This window comes from Anneissia japonica, unplaced genomic scaffold (assembly GCF_011630105.1).
Source record: "Anneissia japonica isolate Jap-2015-1 unplaced genomic scaffold, ASM1163010v1 scaffold9_len2422644_cov172, whole genome shotgun sequence".
Lineage (NCBI taxonomy): Eukaryota > Metazoa > Echinodermata > Crinoidea > Comatulida > Comatulidae > Anneissia > Anneissia japonica.
Genome location: NW_022758107.1, coordinates 161,942 through 184,355, shown reverse-complemented (window position 1 = coordinate 184,355; position 22,414 = coordinate 161,942). Strand labels below are relative to the sequence as shown.

The window sequence follows — 22,414 nt, the reverse complement described above, 5'->3', positions numbered from 1 at the left end:
GGACATGTTCCTCTTACAAAGTAAAAAATAATCATATTCATTCAAAATGTGTATCTCATTGAAGATTTTATTAGAACCTGTGAAAAGGCATTCACATTACTAGGCAAAGTTATATGAATTATGTTAAAACAAAAATCTCTCTCATTTTATGCAACTGCTATATGAAAATGGAACAAACTACCACATGCAATTAAATCTAGAAATAGTTTCTGAATGTCTAAATGCCGAATTAAATTGCATTTAGCAACCAAGCCCAGTTCACTTGCCAACCATTAAATTACATCAACATTTTGTGCATAATGAAATTTTTAAGCAGGTACAATATATTTTCATACACACACATCTGATGAAACCCCATCAATTGGGATAAAAAAATATTTACAATTAGTATCACAAAATGATACAAACTCATCAGACTTTCTTGTATTTAATAACTATAGCTAATTGAATATATTTGATATATTTGTGGGACTCCCAACAGAAACAAACATTAATCATTTAGGGGAATCATTCGTTCAGTTTTATTTTATAATTTATGTAAATTACGGTTCATTACTGTACCTCCACCAAGGAGGATATGTATTCACCCATGTGTGTGTCTGTCTGTAGCAAGATTACACAAAAACTAAGGAATAGACCATCATAAAATTAAGTGGAGTTGTACATAATAATCTCAAAGAAAGAGATGATTGAACTTTTGGGAAGAAAATGTCAAGAACAAGGTCAAGGTCACAGAAATTTAATTTTTTTTCCCCTTTTTTTTACCCTCAAGCATAACAGAAAATAATGGAATTGCCTATCATACATGGCCCGCGTATTGTCGGTATTCAGGAACAGGGCCAAAAAAAATAGAATCACCCATCATACACAGCTTGCGTATTGTTCGGAACTCCATATGAAATCCGCGCATCAACATTTGTCAGCAAATTTAAAACAAAACTCAAAATGCATCTTTTCTTTTGACTGTTTACAGAACTGGGAATTCAAAGCGCTTTGAAACAAACTGTCTATTACGCTATAAAAATGTTATTTATTATTATTATTATTACTATTATTATTATTATTATTCCGGACAGGACGGAGGTAAGCACTCTATGAAATGACTGCTTTAGTTAACAGAGAAAATATACTAACCGATAGCACCCTTTGTGTTTTTGTCGTTAAGCACACCAAAAGCAATTGAAGGCAAAATACAAGCAAAATAAAGGAAGATTGTTGCTGCAATCATCTTCTGCAGTGTCTTATGGCCCACAAAGCCATCCTTGAAATCCGACCAATAGTACGGCAGACGTCGTGTAATATCACTCCGCAAACCGCGTCCAACATACCAGTTTGGAAACTAAAAGATACAATTCGATTCATATTCAACAAATTATATAAGAAATCGGTAGTAAACGGGGGCGGTGAATACGTCGATAATAAAAATACAGATTTCCTAATTAAAGACCACTCCAACATACTAGTTTGGAAACGAAAAGATACAATTGGTTTTGGTTCAGTTAGGTTTCAAGTTTTCTTTGAGTTTAGGTTCATGGTTTTATTTTATTTTTTTTGTACGTTTCCTTTCATTATTGTCAAATGCATCAAGGTTGGTTTCAATGGGAGATGCTATACAAATCGCATATTATTATTATTATTTAATTAGATTCATATTTAAGAAATTATATATGGAATTAATAGTAAATTGTGGCGGCAAAACATTGGTAATAAAAATACAGGTCTCCCTCTAATTAAGGACCTCTCCAATAAAAGACCACCTCCAATTAAAGACCACTTTTCTATGGTCCCAATTCAACAAATGTCTTTTATTTTTATTATTCTAATTAGAGACCAATGCTGATGAAGTCCACAGGGATCCCGGCTCCAAAAGTAGTCTTTAATTGGAGGGAAGACCTGTACATGAAAGATACACTGTTGGTGGTGAAATCTTTATAGTACCTCAAAACGCAATTAAAGAAATTGATTGCTCACTAAGGAATAAATAGTAGATTGAAACTGAAACAAATTAATGTTGATATCATAAAGGTTATAGCATGCGAAACAAGCATGTGTCACGGATAAGACATAATTCTGTATCTTACAAAAATAAGCAGGGACTTTAATAGCGTTTAATAATGAAGCTTCTATGATAAAGCAAACATTTACTGTTTTTATTAACTTTGGATTACAAAGTTCAATGGAAAAACCATTAAGTTTAATAGGATAACATTAAATTACATTATTTAAGCCAAAAAATAAGGGTACACTTACACTTGCAGCTAATAAAGTTATTTGATCATTAAGTTTAAATAAGTAATAAATTCTCTTGAATTATTAAAGTGTTAATATTTAATAAAGGTTGCAGCATGCAAATCAAACATGTCTTATAGATACAAACTAATAATATCTCTATATAAAAATACAAGGAATTAAAAAATAAGCAATACTCTTTAATAATGAATCTTCTATGACAAAATAAACATTTGTGAGGCCTCACCACAAAATAAGTCTCATGGTTAGAAAATCAAAAATTGAGTTTATATTACATTTGGATAGATTACATTAATTTTGCTTTTTAATGGCTTCCCTAAGATAAGTAGATCCAGAAATGTAAGCATAAATTTAGGTGTATGAGAAACTCATTTTGAGAAAATCGGCCTAAAAGAGAACTATTCTGTAAAAATAATAGGACTAGAATTACATAACATGCGCAGAGGACACTGTTTTAGTAAGAAAATTCACTTAAAATGTATACAATCATAAAATATTAGTATCAAGTTATTTAAAAACATTAAAAAACATTAAAATAAAAATGTGAAACAAATTTTGACTTTGACCTATTTTGGAAAATCTCAATATGATTTCACCAACGATGCGTCTCACTTTGTGGCAAGACCGCACATTCAATGTTTTTTTAGCTTTGACTTATGAAGTTCCATAGAAAAACAATTAAGTAATTCCATAGAAAAACAATTAAAAATAAATAAATAATAAATTCTCTTGAATTAATAAGGTTAATATTATGAAGGTTGTGCCATGCAAAACAAGTTGTGTGTCATGGAGAAGACATATCTCATACAAAAATACAAATTTAAAAAAAAGCAAGAGATTCAATATTATAATGAAGCATCTATCATAAAACGACCATTTAATGTTTTTTAGCTTTGATTTACCAAGTTTCATTGAAAAACAATTAAGTTGAATTAAATAATAAATTCTTTTGAATTAATAAGGTTAATGTTATAAAGGTTGTGCCATGCAAAACAAACCATGTGAAATGGATAATGACTTATCTCTTACAAAAATACAAATTAAAAAAATAAGCAGGCGATTCAATATTATAATGAAGCCTCTAACATGAAACAATATTTTAAATGTTTTTTCAGCTTCGATTTATGAATTTCTACAGAAAACAAGTTTAAATAAATAGTAAATTTTCTGGAATTAATAAGATGAATATTATAAAGCTTGTGCCATGCAAACCAAGCCATGTGTCATAAATTGTAATAAAACATGTAGCAAACCATAGGATTATTATATCAACTCACATTGTCTGGTTCATCGAATGAGGTCGTTGACCTGAGTCTAGAGCGTGAGGGTATTCTATGAATGTTGCGCAAGTCTTTACAACTTGCTAGTAACACCTGGTGGAACTCATCCTCTATTATATAACAATAGTTAAAAATGCATATCAACAACACTGAAATACATGGATACTGACAGATAACCATCTTGCCAGACAGTTGATAAATATGTGGATTTTAACAGAACTTTCGGAAATAAATTGGATAATCCAGTGCAGCCTACAGTATCTGTAAAAATACTTACAGATATACTGCCTGTTTTTGAGCTCAAAACTTACACAATAAGATTCAATAATATAAAGTGCTTAACTTGTGTATTTAACTATGTTGCTATTAGCATTATAACAAAGAGATAAATAATACAAATGCACTGTTCTATTTACAGTGTTATGCAGAAAACCTAATTTGAATAACTTAATAAAATTCAATCATTAATTATTTAGGTCATATATTTAATTATGTTATTATTAGGATTTTATATTCCATGTTGTGGCAAAATGGCTAAGTTGTAGCAAAAATTGAAATTAAAGTTATTGGTATTTTCAGATACCCGAGTATGTGATCTTTAAAATGAGGGGTCATTCATTGAAATTAGACATTTCAAGTCTTAGTTATTGGAAAGTGAAAGTACAGTACTCTTAGAATCAAGATAATGATTTTGAGTAATTGCCTTTCAAAGTTATTTGTACATACATTGTTTAATAGAATGAACTATCAAAATAACGTTAAATAAACAACTTGTTGACCACTTCGAGAACTAATACTTTCATACATGGTTAACAAGACATTACTGCTGATCTATAGTGAATGGAGATCCCATATTTTATAGCTCATTTACTCAATACTCCTGCACATTGATCCCGGGATGTTTGGCAACCCGGGTTGTACGTTTTTACGTTTACACCAACCACAACTCAGGAGTTTCCAGCACGGGTATTGCAAAATCCCAGGTTGTGTCCGGAGTTTTGCTGGCAGTGTAAAAGGGGTACATTATTGCTATTAATGCATCCTTTTGAATTGTTAATAAAATGTATGCAAATACTACTAATAATAACATTTTGTCTTTATCTAGCCTCTACATCATACCATATTTTAAGAAGAAACCCAGATAATTTTAATTTTAGATTTTGTTAAATTATAAGCAGAGAGTAGCTGAAGAGAATTTGCTAGGTTGCTATAACTAGAAATTAATTGCTGCAAAAAAATGTACAGTATGACATGACTCGAATTAACAAATATTTCTATCATTCTTTTATATGGTCATCATATTGAATCAAATTATTAATTCACTAATTCAATAAAAGTAATAATTCAATGAATTCAATAACATTGAAAATTTAATAAATTTATAATTTAATAAATTAATAATTCAATAAAATTGATAATTCAATGAATTCAATAAAATTGATAATTCAATTCAATAAAATCAATAATTCAATAAATTCAATAAAATTGACAATTCAATGCTATAAAATCAATAATTCAATAAAATTGATAATTCGATGAATTCCATAAAATTAATAATTTATTAATTGAATGAATTAAATAAAATTAATAATTCAATGAATTAATAAAATAATTCAATTATATGTACTGCAATGTTCATAAAGATGTCGAATGCATCTATTGCATAATGTTCACATATCAATTTAAATACTGCAATTGATACAATCACATTGGATTTATTGTAACGTTCATGACAAGTCCAAATTTGGTGATGTGTCTTAACTAGGTTGATTTAGAAAGTTCACATTAAAAAGGTTAATGATCAAATGGCATATAACCTGCAGCGAGTAAAACAGATTTCGATACCATGACATTTCTATTCTGTATAATGTTAACATTTCTGATGCAAACACACTTTTTTAGATGAAAACCATTCCCAGAAAAAAATTGTTTGTCTTCTGTTTTTAGTCAGTCAATAAATAAAACTCAAAAAAGCTTTAAAAATAGCTTATCCAAGGAAAGGAGAAAATCACTCAAAACTCTCAAATATTCAGTTGTGTCCATTTTGTGTATATTTTTTGTATGCGACTCTTGCTCATATGAGAGATTTGTGTATCTAAAGAGCAATTGAAAATATTAGCCTACATGAAAGAATAGCTACGTAAATGAATTATTCAATAACTGATTGAACATAGGAACATATGTGAATTGATTAATGACTGACCAGATGAATATATGAATGGATAATGTAGGTAAATAACATTAATGAATAGATGGAAATAAAAAAATGTCTTAAATTATTAAATGAATAGGTGAATTATGAGTAAATGAATGAACACAACAGATGATCCGATAACTGAACAGATGATCCGACTGAATAAATGAATGAATGAATAATGAATGAATGAATGAATGAATGAATGAATGGATGATTAAATAAATTGATAGATGGATGGAATGAATAAATAAATAAATAAATGGATGGAATGAATGAATAAACAAATGTATGGAATGAATAAATGAACGAACGAATGAACACACTTGTACAAGCCTAGCTCGTTTATTAGGCTGCCCACCATTCTTGATTTTTTGTTTCATATTATCTTCAATATTAATTGGTGAAATAAATACTGATCTGAACTGATAAATAAATGAAAAAAATCATAAACTTAAATGTAGATTATCATGTGTATGTTTGCTCTTTGAAAGGATGTATTCCATAAGACAATGACTAAGTTTGCTATTGGCAATTTACTTTTAACCATATTAATTGAGGGTGACCCTTCAAAAGTAGGCTAATATTCAGGGGCTCTCTTAAATAATAATAATAATAATAATAATAATAAATAAAAAAATAAATAAATAAATACAGTAATAATAATGTGTCATTAAAAGGCATAGGAAATGGAAATGTGTTTAGTGGTGAGGCAAAAATTCTGTGCTATCACACGATTTAAACCCATTAATAAATAAAAAAAATAATAATAATAAATTAATAATAAATAAAATATAATAAATAAATAATAACAATTATTAAATAATGTAATGCTTTATAAACTAAGTCCCATTACAAGGCTTAGGGAATGGAGATGTGTTTAGTGATGAGAAAAAAATCCTCTGCTATCACATGATTTGAACCCATTATTAAATAAAACAAAAATTTAAAATAATAAATAAATAAATAAATAAATAACAAATAAATAGTAATTAATAAATAATGTGATGCTTTATAAACTAAATCCCATTACAAGGCTTGGGAATGGAAATGTGTTTACTTGTGAGAAAAAAATCCTGTGCTATCTTAAGATTTGAACCCAGGACCCTGGGATTTGGAAGGCAAGCATACCTGTTTTCACATCTAGAAGTTGCTGCCTGTAATCGATGTCTGCAAATATTGTTGAGAACGTTCTACCTGTCTCAAGCGCATTCTTTGTTCCTTTTTCTTTTAACGGTGACAGAATCAAAATGACAAAGTGGATTTCCTGACTGTTCGTGCCCATGTTGGCCGCATGCTTTAATCTTGCAATACCAATGTGACGACGTTGAAGGGATGGAAGGCTGCATCTGTAAAAAAAAAAAAAAGGATGGGGATTATTAGTGTACAAAAGCAGAGGCTAATAATAAAAAAGATAATTCTCAACAACTTTATGCAATTAAGTATTTCATTCATCGTTGCAAATGTTTGTCTGAAATCAGACGATTGTATGTTGTTATTGATACTGTTGAACTTTGTAGGGTCATTATTGATATTGTAGGTTTGTGTATCCTATTTTTCGCAGACACTCCGATACTTGAGAAAAAAGATACGAAAGAACAAGGAAAGACTTTGACAGGAAAGGGAAATGGGACTACAATATTGTGTTAACAATAGGTTCGACATGTACCATTTCATACCTACCAAATGCTTTGGTATTACGGCAGTAATCTATATCATATCTTATCATTTATTTCGCCAAATGTAAAAAAAAAAGTCTATGTGGCAGGAATTCCCAAACGTAAGAAGACTTGCAACAAACAAAAGCACAAACTGCTTAATAATAATTCCTTTTTTTTTTAATCATTAAATTTAATTCATTTTTATATCTCACTATGTATTGTATTTAAAAACAAATACAGTAGAACTAACAACTTTCATATCTCAAATAATAATTATTAGCTTTTGGTATTGTTATACAATGAAATATAATAATCCTGTATTTGTTATTCAGAGTCTGAATAGATTGCGTACAATGACATGACATTGATTTTTTACTGTTCTTTCCAAAAATGAAGCTAAATACAAGTAATTTATTATATTCCAACCATGCTAGAAGCATACTTTATATCTGGTATGTGCAGTATCATGTATTGTATAACGTAGCACCTACATGCTGTGACATTAAGTATATTTTGAGAATAGAAATAGTTTGTGTTTCTAGGACAATTGTGGTACACTTCACCTCATTTAGGCAGCATCAATTTGTCTACAAATGTCTTCTTTTTAAAACCTCCCTAAAGTCTCATTTGCTCATCTTGCTATCTAAATTTATCTAATAAAAATTCTGTTTTCTGAACCAAATTTGACATCCATGAATCAGACTAAGACGACTAATATACAACACATCAGAACAATTTAATTCTAACAAAAATACTGCAGTAATTTTACTAGGTCTGTGTTACTATAATTGTATGTTCGGTTCAAACACACGGAGAACAATGACTAAGAATATTTATCCAATATTTCTGGTTTAAAAAAGGCTTAGAGGACAGCTGTTTGCGTAGTCTATTAGCCTGAATGACGTGATAAAATAATCAAATTGTAGTTTTACCAACGATTCAACAAGAACGAATGCATAATATTAACATTAGTATAATTCATTTATTTGGCTTTTTTTATAATATAGATAACAATAGAACAAATAAATGGATTATATATATGTATCAGGTATCAGTGGTGGTCCCAGATACTTGCTGACACAGGTGTCCAAAATAAAGGGCGAACTAGGGGCAACTAGGGCCTACAGTCCCAAAGATAAAAATACATAGTACTTTCCCCTCTCCCTCCAACACCTGCTGATGCTGCCACTGGAAAGGCGTAATTATGTTTTTTATTTAATATTCCATTATAAGTTTGTCTGCATATGCTAGACTTGTTATCCAATGCCGTATGAGTATCGGATTAAGAATATTATTGCTTATATTACATTTACCTGTAATTGAAGATCAGCTCCAATTAAGGACCACTTTCCTGTAGCTCTTGATGAATACCTAGCTTTTATATTACGCTTTTACTGAACCCAAAGCTGCTGAACACAAACAACACCTTGGCTTGGGATTTATCAATGTCAGCTTAACAAAGGTCCCAAGTCAAAAAATTTAAGATGTCCCTAAACAAATATCTTAAGCTGATTTATCAAACCATTTTAACAAAATCTTAGCTTAAAAATAGTCTTAGATGGTACATGCATACAATAGACTTTTTAATTTTAAGCTAAGAAATATTGATAAATCTGAATTAAGCTAAGAAATGGACTGAAGACAAATTTATGTTGATTTCTAGTTTGATATTAACCGGACCCAGGGAACCCTGTATTTCTCAATGGATTTTGATGATTTATAAGATTTTGATTTACTGAATTATTTATACATAATTCTTTGACAGCTCTGTGATGGCAGGTGATTTAAAGTGAAATATGAATATTTATATCAAAATGGCATTAAAATCTTCCAACAATAACTTGCTCTTTATTTTTTACAAGATAATTCAAAAACATGTCAGCTGAAATATCTGGTAATCGAGTGACTGTTACTAGAACTCAGAAAGTTAGCAACCTGTTTGTCTACTTAAAAAAAATGCTGAATTACAAAAAAGGCTTGCATTTTATGTGACGTTAAAATCAGAAATTAAATCCAACATTCAAACGTAATGAATACTAAATCTTAGTTACCAAACAGTTGCTATAAATAGCTGCCTGATACATAATCATTAGGATTTAGTTGCGTAACTGCAGTGCAAGGTAGACAGCTAAGCTTTAGCAAGCTCAAGTTTGATTTGCGGTGTCTGTTACATTTATCTCACCATTAGACTAATTTCACATAATTGAATGCCAGCAACATTGTAAGAACTGTGTGTTCAAGTGAAGGTAATCTGTGGGATTTATGGCAACTTTGGTATATATTTATTCATTTCTTTTCCTTCACATTTTATCAGCAAGTTAACAGTTTAAGTTTGACAAACAAAAAGAAGCCCATGGGCTTCTTCTCAAGATGGGCTTCTTTTTGAGGCTAATTTTGCAAACTAAGGAGAGAGGCTTCAATTCGAGATGCGCTTCTTCTCGAGATTAAGCCAACTGGGCTTCACTTCGAGGTTTTACGGTATGTATCATTGAGTAGGGATGTCTATACACATAAGGTCATAGTGTCTGCATACCCAACCTCATCCAATTATGCATCAAGGTGTCTCAAAGAAGGTAAATGACTATATAATTCTTGTACTATATGCAGCACCGAATATACCGTAATGGAATATGTAAAATTATATTGTGATGAACTTACAGTGCACATATCCAGGACTGGTCGTAATCCATGCCGCCACCTTCAGTCACGCTAGTTGACTGTATCGTCTTTGATAATTTATGCACTGAAAATAAAAAATAAAATAGGCAACAAATTGATTATAGCTAGTATAGTCAACAAAAGGTATACATGGTACTGTGGCTTTGAATTTCAGGATCATGGTTCAGAGTACGTGACACAAGCTATTGAGTACACATTTTTTGCTCTTTTACAGATTACAGTAGTGAGAGATGTTGGCTCAGCAGTTGTGGTTCTTTATATTGAGATCAAAGGTGGGAACCACTGATCTCTACTATAATAGCTGGATTGCTCATCGGCGAATCCTTGTAGGAGGGCCTAAGTGACGTACCAGTTTAGACAAGTTTCTTTTGGTGTTTGTTTAAATTATTGTTAAACACAATGATTCCTGCAATACTTTTCAACAATAAATTAAAATTCAAAGTAAGATTTTTTTCCCAAATCATTACGTTAAATTTAAATTTCTTATTAAAAAGTTTTGCAAGAATCGTTATTTTTAACAATAACTAAAACAAATGCCAAAAGAAACTTGTCTAAACTGATACGTCACTTAGGCCCTCAGACATGGCATCGTTGGCCTCACTAAAACCAGCCAATGAGCAATCCAGCTACAGTGTTATAGTAGAGATCAGTGGTAGGAACCCTTAGCGTTTCACATCCTTGGTCAAGGCACTTTGCCTACATTTATCTCAACCCATGAGTATTATGCGAACTGTTAAGTATCGATGCTATTAGCATTAAATGTATTTATGTGCAATGTAGCACGATAGGTATTACTCCATAGGAAACAGAGATTGCTTTACTTTGTTATGGCTTGCCAGTTATGGATCCATTGACCTGGGTAAATATTTTGGGTCACTTTTTTTCAATACTGCCCTTAACACAATCAATCATCACTACACAACATACAGTAAACTGCCGCTACACAACTATTTAAATAACCCTGTTACTATGCAATATATTGACCCCTTAGTATGTGCCATATTTATCTATCTATTTCACTTTCTATTGACAATTAAGCAACATACTGTAAAGTTATTTCAGGCAATGCTGGAAAATAATGACTCTTAATAACTTTTATTGTCTTTACAACAGTTCAAGTCATAATTACCCTCAGGTCTTTATTTTCCAACATTGCTCTTAAAATTTTAGAATAAATATGCTTATCTACTTCTCAAGTATGCACACACACGAAAGAAACCTTTTATCATGGTTAATGGTAATTTTCTTTTATAATCTTTGTAGCAGCTAATCTTTTGGTATTAAACTTCAGAACATTTAATCATACAAACAGAATTTTTTGGCATTGTGTAATGAAATTAATTACAACTCTCATTACAATTATAACCATATTATTCATAACCATTAAATTTTGTAATCTAAAATTATTATTTCTGGGTTTTAATTATTCTAATTAACAAGTCATTAAATAGTAGAGTACATCTTACCTGATGTTATAAAAAGTAGGGAACAGCAGAACATTTAATCATACAAACAGAATTTTTTGGCATTGTGTAATGAAATTAATTATAATTCTCATTACAATTATAACCATATTCATAACCATTAAATATTGTAATCTAAAATTATTATTTCTGGGCTTTAATTAATCTAATTAACAATAGTCATTAAATAGTAGAGAGTACATCTTACCTGATGTTATAAAAAGTAGGGATGTTTCTACTGACGTAAACAGATTGATTATTTTAAGCAGTTGTAATTTGGTGCATAAACTGTGTCTTTGTTTCTAGTGAATTTCAATTTAAAAGGTTATCAACAGAAAGCTTATCAAGAACAGAGTTCAAACAGTGAAAGTTTGAAACACATATATATATATATATATATATATTTTTTTTTTTTATTTCATTTCATTTTTGTCGTTATTAAAAATTTGGAATTAGATATTGGTTGTGACGTTCAGTAGCCCATAGAGGGACACGAGTACCACATGTTCTCTATCGTGCCGAACTCTTATACAGCCTACAGGGGTTACTTGAGTTCTCAACAATCGGCTTCAATTAATATCCGACGCTACCGGAACTGAACCGGGATCTTCAGCCAAAACATTTCCTCCCAGCCAAATGCCCAACTTGATGATGCGTAAATTTCTATCAATAAAAATTTACTTTAACATCCAGAAATTGATCATGTTAAATCGTTATACTTCTTTGTTCCAGACAGAGGCACTTATTAAATTTGGCCTTCAATTTATCTTCACCAGACAATGAATGGTTGTTTATCACAATAATGTCAAAATGTCTCTGTCTCTTTTCGGCGTTACTGTCTTTTTGTTTTATGTCTGTAGAAATAGATGTGTTTTTTTTGTTTTTTTCAAATCGTTATTCAACTGTACTGTGGCCTTGAATTGAGTTGTTAACAACAAGACATTATTACTGACGATACTGATTAATCCATCATGCAAAAAAAATAGAATCTTTAATGAAAAATATAAAATTTTTTATTAATATGAGCACATAATCAAAGATTTATTGCTAGGGTGATGACAAACCAATAAAAATAAAAACAATAATAAATTAAATAGTTCAAAGGTAATAAAAAGAAAATTGAACACACAGGATTTGAATGTGGTTCCTACAAACTCCACAAGCCTTGGTTTTCTTAAAATCAATACACTGTCGCTACAATGTTTCAGTGCCATTGACGTACTGTGTAGCAGTCCCTGACACAATCGGAAGCCTCCCCAATTCGACCAAACAATCAGCATCACCGAAACTGATTACAGGCTTTTTAAAGTTCTGACCACACTATCAAATTTTCTTAGACAAAAACTGTTGTATGCCCATGTATAGTCAAGATGTGCCAATATAAGGTCATGATATGCCTATATAAGGTCATGACATGATGTCATCCTGACCATATATAGGCATGTCACATTTTTTTTTTTTTTTTTATCAAATAAGACTTGATAGTCTAGACAGGGCTTTATAGGGTGTCAAGCAACAAAATATCATTATTTAGAATACAGTATGAATATTATTTATTAAAATTGTACACCACCATTTGCGACAAGGATGCTCAACAGATTTATTTGTTCTTTTTGCAGTTGCAACTGATGGATTAGTGTTGCCAGCAGGCCTGGAAAAAATTTTTGTGGATCCGAACACGAAAATTGTCTTGATAAAAAACCTCCAGCACCAAATATTATCTGTACACAAATTTTAGCCCTAGTTACTAGCTGGTCTTAATTTGTTTTAATGTTTCAATTTTGGTAATATTCTTTTCCATTCCATTCTTTTATTGAGATAGTATTGGCAGGAATAAACTTACAGTGTGCAATCTCTTTGATGGCCTATAATTTTCCCTCCGGCTTATCATTACTCTGTACTTTTAATATTTTGTTGGCAAATTATTGATTTCTGTTGCATTTTAATGATGATGTAAGATGGATTCGATTTCAATTCAGCTGTAAAAATCTCTCTAACCAGGAGTATAAAGTGGGTATTTTTAATATTTTGTTGGCAAATTATTGATTTCTGTTGCATTTTAATGATGATGCAAGATGAATTCGATTTCAATTCAGCTATAAAAAAAACCCTTTCTAACCAGGAGTATAAAGTGGGTACGAGGTTCAAGTGCCAATGCACAGATTGGTTTCACGCGTTAACAGAATATTTCCCGAGGGAGCTGAGTATGTGCGTTACAGTCAACGTTCCAATGACTAGGAGAAATTACGTGAAGCGCTCCGAAACTTATAGAATGTTAAACATATATCGGCATAGTATTATTATTTATTATGGAATAAATTATAAGAATTATAACTATTTGAAGACATCTCATTGGCACAGGTGCTTGGATGTAAAATAACTACAAACCACTCACTTGGGCTGCATAATGACACTGAATTATGTAATTTCCATCTAGTAATTAGGTGTTAATAGCTAGCTAAAAAAGAATGTAATGACAATTGAATTAATGCAGAATGACTTTGCTAACCAGAATCCTGTGTGAACAATGCGGACTTGGCTTCCTTGACAATATCGTCCGTCCCTTCACGGCCGTTCAGAATCTTTTTGAGTAATTTAACAAAGATATGTTCCATGCTAGTTTCGTTCATGTCCAAGATCAATGTAGCCTGTTTAGCGAATGTCTCTATATCTTGTGCAGCACGCACCTCAGTCTGAAAATCTTTCATAGACAATCGCTGTAAAGATAGAAAAGTGAGAAAATGTTGATAAAAGGCACATGCTAAAAGGGACGTACTATAGGGCCACTCAAATCACCATATGATGGTGGGGGTGGAAATGGTACAGGGGAAATAATGGAAGAGGTGGTGGTAGTTATAAACAGTCAAGTTCATCAAAATACATGCTGCTTGCATGAAAATTGTTCATTATCAACTGATTAATTTTGCTTTTCTCTGCCTCTGTCATTTGTTTCATGTCATCCATGTCCTAAATTGATCGTTTTAATATTGAAATGCATGATTAGAAACATTGTTAGATGAGCCAAACATTTTTTTTTTTTCAACTGAGTTGAGGCATTTAAATGCTACATTTATTGGCAAACACTTGCTTCAGTTAAGGAGCTTAGGATATATATAGCTAGCCATGCAAAACAGATTGATAGCTCTTACTGATTGTCTGGACACATGAAGGTACTGTATTATTGAGATCACTTGAAAAAGCTCTGCGCATGCAGCGCTATGCAAATGAGCCAAGAGCAAAGCTGCCGCAGCGCGTGAAGGACATTTGCGCGATGCCTATGAAGTCTAATTTGTTCCCTACCACCAAATGCTCAGCAGGCTTAGTCTAACAAAATATTGAACATGGTGAAATGGAAACCACCTTCTTTTCTCAATCTGCACTACCTACAGTCAATCACCATGTCTGTGCAATCGTTTATATTTTGAAGCTAATACATTTATCTTTCATGAAATACCAAACATATCAATATTTCTACATTTATCTTTCATGAAATACCAAACATATCAATATTTCTACAAAAAAAAAAGAGTTTCGAATTTAATGAAACATTTACATGAGCTTTGAAAATATGGTATATTTCAACTTGAATTTCCATAAATTAGATAGAGCCCGATAATTCTAATTTTGACAGATATTAATTAAGGAATGATTGAGGATTATAATAAACTAAGACATTTTAGTGTGAACGAGTGTGGATTATTTGAAAATTCAATCCAAAATCAGAGTAATTTATGTTAAATCCCTTCCAAATGTAATGCCTTCTAAATGTGTAATGTAACAGGATGCCACCACTAATTCTTTGTAACTCTTCTGACCCGGTCACTCTCCAAGCTAAATTAGATTCTTATTTAAATATAATAATAAAAAAATAATATTTAAATTGCAACTTGGTTTAATAATAATAAGCCAACATTAAAGGAACTAAAGGAACAAGTAGCCAAACAAATAACAATCTAGTCATCCCAACTTGGAATAATAGTCAAGGAAAATAGACTTTTCCTTACCGGGCAACAAAAATGTGGAATGAACTTCCTAATGAATTAAAAATTAACTATCAAAATATGTTGTTACATTCATTCCAAAACAATACTACTACATAAATGTTTTTTCATTGACTCTTTTCTTGCTTGATTTTTATTTTTTGTGCATTTTTATATATTTACATTCTTTTCATTTTTTGTTAAACAATTCTTTATATTGCATATATTTTTGTTATGTTTAAACTGTACCCCAGTGTAAAAGTACTGAAAGTGCTACAGTATAAAGAAAGAATAAATAAAATTAATATTTTTCAGTTTTACGCTGCCTCAGCTTTATAGACAAACCAATCAGTCTTTAGAAAAAATTATAATGAACACAGAAGTAATTACAATGGAAATATTTTGTGGAATCTGTTCCTGAGTCTGAAAAAATCGTATCACGGGAACATTGTCAATTTTAAAGATATATAATGAGTTATCAAACGCTTTATCACACAGCTGCCGTGTTGAATCGTATAAATGCATGTCGTTGCCAAGTTACTGCTAACAAAAACAATGTTAATAAGACAATACTCTGACGCAATCCAAAGACGGGAAACACATTGGTTTGCCGCGTCAAAGTGATCTCCTACTCAATAATACCTCCATGGTTCAAGTAAGCAAAAGGAGCCTTCGTTAGCAGAGCACAAACATTGCACATAGGCCTACAATACAACCATGTAATCCTTTATTATTTAATTATATTACTCATTATATTGTTAAGATGTGTCTGTATATATATGTGAAAATTTGTGTGTGATATGACATCAAGTGCATATTTGGGCAAATTACACATATTTGCTTCGTAAGGCCAAGTAAAAAAAAAAATGGTTTCTCATCCTAATATTTTAAAATAAGGAGAATGAGAGCACTTTTTTTCCTCTCCGAGATGGCAAATCCAAGATGGTCGATGAGAAACAGCTACTACTCTATCACTTTTAAATAGTAGACACATTGAAAGCAAATGAAAGAAGCATTAGACATGATTCACACCATAATATATCCCCAACCACGAACAAATGAGAGAAGAATTTGACAAATGTGAGTTAGCGTAGATTTAGTAAAGCAAAAGGAAATTTTTTTTAAATAAAATAAAAATTGGTGGGGCAGAGGAAATGGGAAATGGATATATTTTATTTGGCCTAAAACTTGATAGTGTATAGAAAACATTACATCACAGAGGAATACGTATGGCGGTGTTAGAAAAAATGAAAAATATAAGAGAGACGCATTGCTCCGAGAATAACCTTTGATGTAATTTACGACATAGCTTTTATAATTGCAGTGGATTCCAGCTTGCATCACACCTGATGAAGCCAGCATCAACTGCTAGCAAATGCTTGCACAATAAATTACATTGAAGGTTAGTACTCTTTAATTTTTTTCAAGAAACACAAGCTAATTTCCCTTGTCAGCACTTCATATCATTCTGACAACATTCGAAATTACCAATGGAAATAATGTATCTCAGAAGACATAATTATAATACATCAAAGGTTATATTTACAGCGTGTCCTACTACTACAAATGGCAGTGAGAGCAGTACATTTAGTACTGCTATTATCGGTATTTCTTTTTTTTTTAAATTTATTCAAATTATGTGTTACTCAATCCCCTCTGTAAGCAAAAAATTATGAAATGAAATGCCAATGTACATTTGTGAAATTAAACATAACTTTTTCCACACCAAATTCAAAGAATTTTTACTACAATAAAAGGTTGTAACGTCGATTTCTATTTCGATATTTCTCTATGTCATGTTTTTACCTTATGATTATTACTATTTTTATTACTATTAATGAAGATGTTTTAATTTATATATTAATTTGTTTTCTACAGGATGTTGAAACTAATGCATGTAGTTGCCTCATTTCAACCTTATTTTTATCTAAATTATATATTATTTTCATTGTAAATGCTGGGGCAGATGTACGATTTGGCGGTAGGGTGTGTGGGAAAATTCACACCACCTCAGCCATGTTTGGTTCTGAGGTGAGAAAACTTTTAGAATAGGGACCTCAAGATGCAATACAACAATTATTTTTCTTAATACAATTTAGGGGTGTGCGATCGCATTGTCTTCATCCTCCTACAACCACGCCGGAAATATGAAAAAAAAAAATGTATTTGGATAATAGAGAGTCATATCTTTTTATAGCATTCCTCCTCCTTGCATTATTAGTAAATCAAATGGAAGGTTTGTTGACAAAAGTACTCTAAGTGCAATGAGATTTAGAGTTGGCACCTGGCAGACAACCTTACCTCATGTTGACAGTACATTAACGTCACTTCTTCGTTGTCAGTATCTAAAATGATAAAACAAATGAAATGTTAAAAGAAACCACAGGGGGCTGATAAGTTGAGGGGAATTGCACTTAATGAGGCGATGGAGCATGATATTAAACGCTCAGCTCTGAAACATGCTGGATTGGACAATGTATTGAATAGTTTACAAATTGTGATTTGACAAATTTTTGTTTTTATCTCCACTGTCTCTCTTTCTATCGGTCTGTCTTCTGTCTTAGCAAGATTGCGCAATACTAAAGAATGGATCATCATGTAATTTCAAGCGGAATGGTACATAACAATCAAAGAAAAGCACCAAAAGGTCATGGTCAAGGTCACAGAAACTCGATTTTTTACCCTCGCACATTAAAAAAAAAAATAATGGAATTGCACCTCGCATAAGGCAGCACTCGAGAAAACAATGTGCCTGAATACGGCGGGTGGTTCTATTATTTTCTTGAGGGTAGACAGCAGTTTTGACCATCATAAACCATGGGCTCTTTTGAAAAAAATAAAATAAAAATAAATAATTAATAGCCCAAAATGCCAAAAATTAATAGCCAAAAATTTGTGGGAGAATACCCCCAGACCTCCTAGGGCAGTGTTGTCTCGATCTGCCCCAATTTTGGTCCCCATATACGGCCTGCATATTGTAGTGCTGTATTCAGGCACAGGGCGGAGATATGCCCTCTATGGATCAAGTTTTTGTATGGCATTGGTATCAAAATATGCAAGATTTGATTTAATTCAGCATTACAGTAGAATGTGCCAGTATTGTATATTTTAGTACTAAGAAGCCGCAACACTTTCAATCATAACTTTGGCAATTAGTAAGTCAATTCCAGTAACTGACCGTATCATTTTATAGCTGATAATGTGGAGAGTATGAATATATTAGAAAAGTCTATTTTCTTTCTTTTTTTTTTGTCACTGATGTTGGTTCTGGTATGGCAAGCCCCATATGAACATCAAAATGTAAAACAAACACAAACTTAATCACTCATATAAAAATAGAGGAAAAATGGGAAAAAGGAGAGGAAAGTATTTTATATAAAGCTTATCAAAAGAACATAGAAAGAAAAATTCCCAGAGTGTACGACACGATAGTGGTAAGAGCAAGATTTTGTGTGAAGACTTCGTATAATCTAGGACAGTACGCTAATTATTTATGACGTGTTATTATTACACTTCGGGCAAGAATAGGAATAGTGTTCTAATTAGGTTTACGACAACGTGACAATGCACTTGTACACTATAGCATCATGAATCAATACAGCATCGCAGTATACAGTAGCTTGCACGCAACAAATGCATACATGTGTGTTAGCTTGTTTCTGATTGGTTAGAAGAATATTGTCTGTGAAGAAGAAATTCCAAGTTCATTTCACATATTAAATAAACTTTACTAATTTTACATAAAAATACAAATTAGATACATTATAAAAAATATCTGTGCTATTTAATCACTTTTCTGACCACACTATCAAATTTTCTGTGATTTTTTTTTTCTGATCTGTAGAAGTAAATTTTATATATTTTGTGCTGCTCTTTGTTCAATTGATTGTTATTTTTGCCATTTGTGTGTAATTTTTTATTTCTTGTGTTTTTCAATTTTGTTCAGCCCTTTGGTCTTCGCGCAAGAGCGCTAAATAAATCCATAATAATATCTGTGATTTATGGTTAAAAAAATATATGGTTATAAAATGATAAATCACATCCATATATGGATAATTCACCAACATGTCAAGGGCTAGAAAAAGTGCACGACCGGCGGTCGGGGGAATTAGACCTTTAACCCGGAGGCATTTTAGAATTTTAGTTTTTATACATTACAATTTAATGCATAATTACAGTAAATTTAATATTTTTGTTTCCTCCAAACCACTAAATTTACTACTGTTTCCCTATAATAGTGTAAAGATAACATTTGTTCCTGGAGACATTTCATCAAGATCATTTTCATGGTCGGAGGCACAAAAATATTTTTTCCAGTCCTGAACATGTCAATACTCATCGGAGTATTAAATTAGTACATTTTTCATATTCATAAACTGTAAGCGATGCACTACTTAGCATCCATCATTAACTCATCTGCACTCCCAGCCTCAGAAAAATGAATTAATTTTTCTTATGTTAGACTTGTATTGATTTATAATTCATAATCTAATATTATATTGCTAGTTTTAATTTACATCTACATGTTTTTATTACCTTTTTATATATTGTACACTACATACTATTTACATAATTTAAAATGTTCACATAAAATTTTAACTTGTATTCTAAATTACTATAAAAAATTTGTTATTCAATTTTATATACATTCCATTTCACGACCTCAAAGTTATACTGCTACTGTTAAGGTTCCGTCCACTCCTTCCTAGTAAATTTAATCTGACAATATCAGTGACTTATCCATGTATGGGCATGTTGATATTAGATTTGATTTTTTATTTATTCGGTGTAAACACCAAGGATAGCCCACGAAAGTCTAGTAGACTTATTTCCAGTGGGGTCCTTCTAGTGGTGATTGGGCAGTGCACCAGGAGAAAATTGCCTACTCTTTTCCAAAGAGTGTACTGCATTAATGTGCACATGGACCATAAATGCACACACGACCAATGGCTTAAATGTCTTATCTGAAAGACGGTGCGCTATTGCAATTTGTATTTCAGCCCTCCCGCTGAAAATCAACAAGGGGCAGTGATAGGAATTGAACCAGGAACTTAAAGATCTCCACGGTTCAGCGCAAACACAGTGGCTACCACCAGATTAGCTGACTGAGCTAAGCTGCTCTCTCAATCACACCCATATATAGACATGATGATGTCACATCACAGGAATTTGTTGTAAAAGTTGACAGTGTGGAAAATGCTTTACATTGGGTGGATAAACAAGTTGTATGAAGTAGGAAGTTGGTGAATTTTCACCTGATTTTCTCTACCTATGTTGGGAGCTGAATTTCAATTTTTAAAATAAAAAGGTATTTTTTTACTCTATCGATTTTAAAACTTGTATTGTCATCCAACAGTGAGCAGCTTTCTACATACAGGATATACCATACTAGGTGGTTTACTGTTTGTTGAAAAAACTATTTCCGTGTGCATTCAAGCATAACATGTGCCTGTGTGAATGCACTCATGAGTATGCAAATTACTGTCATCCAAGTGAGGATGTTACAATTTCCTCAAAAGATACCAGTACATGGTAATCACCAAGTACTTACTTACGATATCATGTTTTCAACTTGAGCAGATTTCATAATTTTCCCTTGCGTGTGCGATTATTTTCGTACAAATTAATCTTCGATGTTCAGTGGTGGATCCAGAAATGTGGAATGGGAATCCCATACTGTATGTTTGTATTCATTATTACTAAGTAAAAAATGGCTTGATGGATGCCAAAATTCTCAGTGTGGCCTTTATAGCACAAAAAGAAAAAAAATATATAAGCCCACACAAAAATGTTAGCATTTTTCAATTAATGATACTACCACAACACCGATGAATTTCAGCCCTGTTTTCAATATTGTTTACAAACAAAAAAAAAAATTAGACCTATGCATACAGGCCTAGAAGTATAAATTCCTTAATGACCCTGACTTCTCCTTGATTGAACCACACAAAATATAAAATATATATACTAGTCCTGACCAGATTATCACATTGTATTTGACAAGAACATGTGACATGACTAAATATGGTCATGATGACATCCACATCATGACTATATACAGCATTCAACTGTGTTAATCCTGTCAGCATTTTCCTTCAGGATCCCTGACCACATCACAATCCCATCACGCAATCACTATCTGGAAACAATTTTCGCTTTTCAAAGAAATCTGTGATGAATTCCAAAAATATTCCTGTACTTGATTAATATTACAAATCTCTAATAAACATGATGTATCTATATATTCATTTCTAAACATTACTTTAGATGCTACAGGTGTACATTTTGCAACACTTTTGTAAACTTAGATCATTTGCAGTTTACAACTGGGATTTTTTAGGTCATTTTATTCCTGGATTAATTTTTCTTTTTTAAATAGAAATTATTCAGCTTTTCCAAAAATCTAAAATATTTTTGTTTAAATAAATATATATATATGAAATATTTAATAACCTATCTTGCTCTCAAATGTCCTGCTATATATTTCTTGTTTTTTTTTTAGCCAAAAAAAAAAAAAAATGTAAAAAATACCTGACGAAGAATTAGTGTTGTCAAAGAATTCTGGTTTAGTCCTCAGCTGTTATCCAACATTTAAATCAAAGTTGAATCTTAAATCCAGTCATTATTTATGAAGCTACCAGGTTTCTGTTTTCAGTGGATTAATTTTGAATTTAAATAATAAAAAAAATCCAATACTCTCAAGATTATAATCCTTATACAGTATACAGGTGAAAATATCCCCCGCCGGACACCATCCCGATATTTCTGAGTCAAGGTTTCGGGGCCTTAATGGTCATACTGCAGAATAAAATATTGCATCCATAGTAAATATAATATATAATATTATGAATTACTAGTATGGTTGATTGTAGTGTATTATTGTGTTATATACTGTATACAGACGCAG

At 31.5% G+C, this 22,414-nt stretch overlaps 1 protein-coding gene across 1 annotated transcript in view; it reads right to left on the bottom strand.

Annotated features, from left to right (window-relative positions):
• The window catches only part of LOC117125100 (sodium bicarbonate transporter-like protein 11), a gene marked incomplete in the record, with an annotated part of 65,239 nt that overhangs the window by 17,529 nt on the left and 25,296 nt on the right, over positions 1–22,414 (bottom strand). The window contains 6 exon segments of the mRNA XM_033271489.1: positions 1,135–1,339; positions 3,528–3,640; positions 6,856–7,073; positions 10,044–10,128; positions 14,037–14,244; positions 17,809–17,852. Of these exon segments, the coding sequence (XP_033127380.1) occupies positions 1,135–1,339; positions 3,528–3,640; positions 6,856–7,073; positions 10,044–10,128; positions 14,037–14,244; positions 17,809–17,852 (873 nt within the window).